The sequence below is a fragment of the Mesitornis unicolor genome, unplaced genomic scaffold (genome assembly GCF_000695765.1).
Source record: "Mesitornis unicolor isolate BGI_N332 unplaced genomic scaffold, ASM69576v1 scaffold54024, whole genome shotgun sequence".
Lineage (NCBI taxonomy): Eukaryota > Metazoa > Chordata > Aves > Mesitornithiformes > Mesitornithidae > Mesitornis > Mesitornis unicolor.
The window spans coordinates 283-7886 of record NW_010179108.1 but is presented as its reverse complement, the minus strand read 5'-3'; the positions used below and the strand labels follow the sequence as shown (position 1 = coordinate 7886).

Genomic DNA, 7604 nt, shown 5'->3' with positions numbered 1-7604 from the left:
TTGTAAAACTGCAATCTCATTAGAAAAGGTTCATTCAAATAAATTCACTGTTGATATTAGGACTTTAAAATGTTAATGTCTTTGTCTTTCTTTGTGATGTGTTTTTATATTGACACTTACTTAAAGAGATACCTTTAGACTCCTTCATTTCCAGAAGAGTTGTTATGACAGCAAGACAGCATTTTGGGACAGTCTGTTTTTTTAGGTAGTGCTTCATTTAATAATTATTGTTACATCTCTCTATGAAAAGTACGTCCATAGTTTGAGTAAAATGAAAGTGAACAAAATTCTTAAGTGCATACAAGAATGTTAACATTCATTATCAGCAATATGAACTGCTGTGATGTTTGTTTGACTCTGGGATCTGTGGTCCTTTTTGTAGGACCTTTGCTCCTTGTATAACCAGAGACCAGTGGAGCTCAACTTGAAGCTCTGTCACAAAACACCAGTGTTGTATTTTACTCACACTCAACCTTTCTTGCTTTCTCCAGTTTGCATCAGGCATTTTCCATGATTACCAGTGGGAGGTATCCTTCATGACAAAATTGTGTGTATTCATGGAAACTGACTAACCTCTTCTAACAGCTTTTGATAAAGCCTGGTAATGACATCATGGGATTGCTATGTAGTTATTACACTTAATCTGGCAATGGAGTATAGAGTAAAAGTGTAGCAGAATAGTTTCATGTCCTATCTGAAAATAAAAGGTTATCATGTGCTGGGATAACTGTCCTTTCACACATGGTCTTTAGTTTCATGGAAGAGTTAATTTAGGTTTCTTCTGAATCAGGTCTCACTGAAACAGGACAAGACTTTGAGCAACCTGGCCTAGTGGGAGGTGTCCCTGCCCATGGTGGGGGTTGGACTAGAGGATCTTTAAGGTCCCTTCCAACCCAAACCATTCTATGATTCCATGATTCTGTGAAACTTTTAGGACACAGCTCTAAACATACTCAGTTGCATCTAACTGAACTTATTTTAACATAGACCTAAAGTAATTGTGCTGCTTGTAATAAAATTAAGATTTATTCACAATTGTTTCTGTGTAGGACACTTTTTCAAAATTTTAAATATTTTTCACACTTGGAAATGGGCTCGCATTGCCTCCTGAACTCAGTCCAGGCATATCTGACCTCTGTGGATTCAGCTACCTCTGTAGCTGAATTTTGTTTCCTTGAACATCATATTAAAGGTAGTACTTCTTTGCTCAACCAACACGTGCCAAGTATTTTACATTGTACACTATTTCACAGATGATTCTATAAGGCAGAATTAAGGTATTATGAAGACAACTTTTGATGTTTGTATTGCTTCTAACATTTAATGCTTAGAATTAATAGAATTAGTCATTGCTTTATTGGATTTGAATAAATTGACACTGGATTGTATTAAGCAATGTATCACATATGCACTGGATTATTCATTTGCCTGTTTTCAAAAATGTATAAGCCATAGTCAGAGCAGATTTGCATTTATTATGCTATGTAACTAGCTCTACTTTTACCAAAGGAAGAAACTAGCCTAATTTCAGATATTTGAAAACTTTTAGAATTGTATTGTTGTTTAGAATTATTTATTACATAAAGTCAGTCCATATATGGATACTTTACACTGACATAACTGTCATCACAGTATGATTTTCTTTTAAAAATTCCTGAAACAGTTCACCTTATATGACCTTTGATTGTGAATACAGTTAGGCTGCTATAGTTTTTTGTATTGTCAGCATTAGAGATGTTCTTAATTATAGAGATATAGTTAAGCTGTTACAAATTTGTGTTCCAGTAAGCCTTAAAGTGTTTGAATTGTACTCTTCTCAATGGCATGAGCTTTGTGTTAGGATGAGTTGATATCTAACAGGAATGAATAGGAAAAGTGGTACATTTTTAAAATCCAAATATATTTTAAAAAATCAAGACAAAAATAGGTACTTCATTTGACTTGTTCTGACCACTTCCCCTTGTAGTTTTCAGGAGTATTTCTGTATAAATAACTTGAAACAACAAAATCCTAAGTTTGTACTTTGTTTCAATTTTGAGAGGGGAGAGCAAGTTGGAAGAAACTGCCACATTCCACAAAACGCTTGAATCTTATGCTGAAGCATTGAGGAATCTCTTTGCTTTTCAGTTCAGCATGTAACCCAAGTATAAGTTACCATAAGAGATGCGAGTACCTGCCATGAAATGGCACAAAGCTGGAATTGGAAGGGGAATTGGAAGACCTGGGGTTTTTATTCTTGGTTGGACTATAAACCTGTTATATGACCTTGAGCAGTTCACAGTAACCTTGACTTTCCAAAATATTTGCACTCCTGAACTGGATCTATAGATTGGTCAGCTGCAATTTCCTGTAAGGTAAGAATGGTGCCTTAATAGGGTGCAGACAGTTCATTAACACAAACTGCTGTGAAATTCTCTGATTAAAGCATTACAGGCAGTGGAAAATATTATTAGAAATTAATAATATTATAAATCAGTAATAATAATATAGTTAGGTTTACCTTATGAAGTTGTACTTTACCCTGAAGCAAGATAAATTATAAGCCAATTACAAATTTGTTTTATTTTTACAAGAGAGAGCAGCAATCTTTAAGACATTTCTGCAATATTAAAATGATTTTTCAGCCAGAGTATTAGCTTCTCCATTATATTCTAAGGTTTTAAAAAAGTGAAAGAAACAAAAGCCCAAGGTGTTATTTACCTAATTAGTCCTCTCTGCAGCATGCATCTCTTTCTGAACCTCTTTTCTGTTTAATAAGTATCGTATCTGATGATGTTCCTTATGTTACTAAGCAACACCAACACTACCAAATAATAAGAAAAAAACATGCTCTTATATAATTCTGATCATGTATCTTGGGGTTAATTTCTTAGGAATACTCTGAGATTCAAAGAGTGTCCCATGCAGAAATGTGAAAATTTTTTTTTCCTAATAAAAAGCAGTTCATATTTTCTAAAAATGAGCATTTAATTGTATAAAGGCAGAAAAGCAACACAAAAATTATTAAAATAACATTCCAATTATATTTGATAAATTATCTTTAAAACCTTTACATTTATGTAGCAATTCTAAACTAACCATAGGATCTAACATCTTAGAGCTGCATCGAAATCAATCAAATATCTTAGGCTGAAGCTGTTCTCATGAAACTGCTCCCAAAGGCAATTTTTATCTATTTAGGCACCAGTTTTACAGCACATTCTGAATTATTTCTGGTAGTATTTTCTGGGTAAGGTTTTTTTCTAGCAATGACTCCCAGAAATTTCCACTGTGTAAAACAGCTAATTAATTGCAAACTGGTTAAACTAATGTAATTGTTTTCAAAAATGCTACTAATACTTAGGTCCATAGAAAATGCAAAATCTCTTCTCTTACTTGCGTTTTAAGTGTGTTTTGTAGAGAACTGCTGATTTCAGATGGTAAATTAAACAGACACAACACATGTGAACCTGAGAGTACTATGGAAGACCAATCTTACCTTGGTTTTAAGTATGAATTTCTCTTTCAGCTTCCAGACTTCTTTGGATGGCACTGTTTGCATCTGATTCTTAGATGCTTGAAACCAGCTAACTGTCAGTTAATTTGGTATGAAACACTATTAGTGTATTGGAATTTTCTTTTGTAAAAAAGTTAATTTGAACATTTTTTCACCCATCACCAGATATAGGAAGAACACACTTCTGTGTGTACTACTGCAGAGTCTCCAGTCTCAAATATTTTTGTATCTTTTTTTTTTTACACTGGTTTCAGTTTATTTCAGAAAAAATTATTCTTCTCTCCCCTTCTATGTTTTGTTTACATTAACAACTCAGTCTCAAGAATACTTCTTCTCAAAACCTCTAAAAATAATTTTATTTCTGGTTAAATAAAGTTGCCAAAAATATCTGTCAAGAATCAATTCATAAAACTGTTTCAAGATGGGATAGTTCCAGAATTTAAATTAGATAATGAATTGTATGTCTCCATCTTGGTATTTGCAAGGCATTTCTTGCTTGGCAGGCATTCAGGCTGATCTTGCCTTAGTTTCAAAGTGCTTGTAGTCTAATGCATACAAGTGTATATACATAATGTATAATGTGCTGTGGGTATCAGCACAAAAACTGTAAATTGAAAAAAATTGTAAGGTGTTTACAAAAAACAATTCTTCAATCTTCCTGAAAGAATTTTAATTTAAAAATTAATAGAATGTAAATTAACACTGGGGTTTTGGAACAGGTTAAAAGAAAGATTAACTGCTGCCTGCTCACTTGCCCCTCCTCCTACATCCCAGCCTACTGGCCTCTCCAGTCTGGAAAGCAGCTGTGCTGACATATATTCCTACTTTAGAGAAGAGAGGAAGTGCTTTCAAAACCATCTTATGCGTACTTCTATCCTTACTCAGAATGGATGTTTAGGAACCACCTGAATCACCAAAAATTTGGTCTGAAATTATTAAAGCAGAGTCATTGCCTATAAACATGCTTAACATTTGAAGGCTGGTATTTCAGGTATCATCTGGGGTGTGATACCTCAAATTGCATGGTCATTGTTTTATGAGAGCTTTTCAAACCAACATTAGCTGCCATTATAGCGGAATGCATTTTGATTGCTAAGCAGCACTAAATAGTGTGTTTACCATTTCCAATCTTGCCATCCAAAAGGGTAGTCATTCTGAAAAACATAACTACAAATGGTTTTGGTATAAACATATCTGTTCTTCCATAGAAGTGCTTGCATTCCCTGCTCTTGAGAACTTTAATTAGAACTTCTGTGTAAAGTTTTCAGTTTAAAAAAAAAGTGTCCTTTAAAATAAAACTTCCTTTCAAGTTTGTAAAGGAGAACAATATTTTCTCCAGGCTCTGATTACAAAGCTAATTTGTACTTGGACTTTTCCAGTATTTAGTAGGTGAATGCTCACATACTTTACCTTGTTGAAGCTGTGCTTTTTTTTTTGAAGCAGTTGCCCTTTAGGTCATGCTTGGACATAACAGGGAATGCTCTCACAGATTTATTCACTAAAGGTCATAGTTTATTTCAAAAATGGCAATTTTAGAGTTAATATTTGCTATCTGTCTGTGACTTTAAAGCTCATTCAGACTAACAAGAGTGATTCCCTAGATATCCAAAAAGCTAGAGTAGGTTTTAGTAAGATTTAGAAAACAGATTTAATGAATCTGCTACATTGCCTAGACTGTTATTATGAAAAATGTTCATATGTTAAATGTTTCAGAATGTAAAGTAAGCCTCAAAGTAAACAATTTTTAAACACAATTACTGAGTGCTCCTTGGAACCATGACAAATGGGAATTGGCTGTGTTTTCTAAGGTCATTTCTAAGAGGTGAAGTACTGTGACCAATATATTCAGAAAAAGAAAGAGACTGACAGCAGAACTGAAGAAGGAGCTAAAGTTATAGTATTTCTGAAACTACTTTAAAATATGAGCCGTAATTCAGATAGATTCCAAAAGCAGTTGTTTTTAAAATGACTGCTGCTTCACTGTATGAAACAGCTTGTTTCCACACTCTAAATTGAAAACAAAACAAGTTAAGGATATCGATTTAGTGTACAAATCTTAAAATGTTATAATTGCACAGAAATGGGATGAAGGCCAAGAATCCTTTCAATAAGGATTTATCCTGTAAGATTTTCAGGCACAGAAACAGGCAATCCAAGCATAGTGGTTCCAGTACAGGTATTGTACTGATCTGAAATTTTTATCAGTGCTATGGTGATGGCAGATCTGTTGGCTCAGATTCCAAAATTTTGCCTGCATCTATGATTTGTTTTCTGTGTCTAAGTAAACAGAATTTTTTTCGTGTGATCCATGGCTCACTGGAAAACAAATGGATGCACAACTATCCTCTGCTATTATTTAGATTAGGATATATTATTCTAGCAGGGAATTTGAAGAAAGGCATTCTCATTCAAAAATGCCTTGAAATTATTGTTAATAACATACTGGGTATGGTGTATATATGACTAGACAAGTATGTGGTATATACGGAAGAGAATTGGGGAAATTAAAGCAAGGAAATAATTGTCAGGTAAACAATTCTAATATTCTGCATAGAGATAAAAAAGCTGTTGAAGAGTCAGTATCCATCATTGGTCACCTATGGTTAAGGAAAAAAAAAAACAAACACACGGGGTTTTTTTTATTCTTCTGAAATAAAGTCAGGGAAAACCAGTAACTTCAGTAAAAATCTTCTGTTGTGATCACAGATGAGGTTTGTGAATTGATTTGTGAATTTACTTTTCAACTGGTGATGGGTTTAGAAATACTGATTTGTCTTTTTTTTTGTTAAAAAAAATATTTTTTTTGTAAAAAAAAATTTATTTTTTTTGTAGATGCTTCAGAAACTTGCTGTGTATTTACCACGGGTTCTGCCAACCAACTCAAGAGAGGACTTGCCTATTCTTTCATTAGTCGAGCATAACATTATCTTGAACTAATTCATCTCCACATGGCCTTCTTCCTAGTGTCAGCTTATCTTCTGCTGACTCATGCTCAGGGTGCTCCTGTTGAGAATGGGGCACTGTTGGAAACACTGAAGTCACAAGTAGGATTATTCAGCAATAGAAGTGAACACTACTCAGCACAGGTGAGACCTCCTGGCACAAGTCGACAAATACCTCAGACAATCATCATAGGAGTTCGTAAAGGAGGGACAAGAGCTTTGCTGGAAATGTTAGATATTCATCCTAATATTGTGGTAGCAGCTACAGAAGTCCACTTTTTTGACTGGGATGAAAATTACATGAAAGGAATAGACTGGTATAGAAGTCTGATGCCATTTTCTTATGGAAATCAAATTACAATTGAGAAAACACCAGGCTATTTTACATCACCACAGGCTCCGGAAAGAATTCATGACATGAATAGCTCCATTAAACTGCTGCTCATTCTAAGAGATCCCACTGAGAGAGTTATATCTGATTATACCCAAGTATATTACAACAGAGTAGAAAGTCACAAGCCTGTTCAGCTTTTCGAAGATATTGTTATCAAGAATGGAGCACTTAATACCAAATACAAAGCTATTCAGAGAAGCCTTTATGATGTTCATATGGAAAAGTGGCTTAAGCATTTCAGTTTGGATCAGATCCACATAGTGGATGGCAATACGTTAATCAAGGACCCTCTTCCTGAATTACAAAAAGTTGAAAGATTTCTAAATCTTCCTTCCCGGATTATGTCTTCTAATTTTTATTTTAACCAAACTAAGGGATTCTACTGCATTAGAAGTAATGGAAGGGAGAGATGTTTACATGAATCCAAAGGGCGTCCCCATCCTCTTGTTAACAACACAGTTTTAGAGCAACTGTATTCTTACTTCAGAGAGCACAATGCAAAATTTTACAGAATGGTTAATCATGCCTTTGACTGGCATTAATGCATTTGGGATCAATATTTCTTAAAAAGGGCCTGAAACAAACTCACTCAAACATATCTTTCTAAACTGCAGAGATTCCTATATGAGAAATTAACATACAGGTTATGTGCTTCATTGGAAAAATGCAAGTTCTGTTAACTCATTGAAACGGTACACTTACATTAGGAAAAGTAAATTTCAAGTATTTATATGATTGCTGTGTCATATTCTGATCTTTCTCTCATCATGCA

General features: G+C 34.2%; 1 protein-coding gene across 1 annotated transcript; it reads left to right on the top strand.

Annotated features, from left to right (window-relative positions):
- Positions 1–6334: 6334 nt before the first annotated feature.
- On the top strand, positions 6335–7374 carry LOC104535537 (heparan sulfate glucosamine 3-O-sulfotransferase 1-like). Its single transcript, XM_010182640.1, has one exon. It carries the CDS (start codon positions 6445–6447, stop codon positions 7372–7374), a length of 930 nt encoding a protein of 309 aa, XP_010180942.1. The 5' UTR covers positions 6335–6444.
- Positions 7375–7604: the final 230 nt, after the last annotated feature.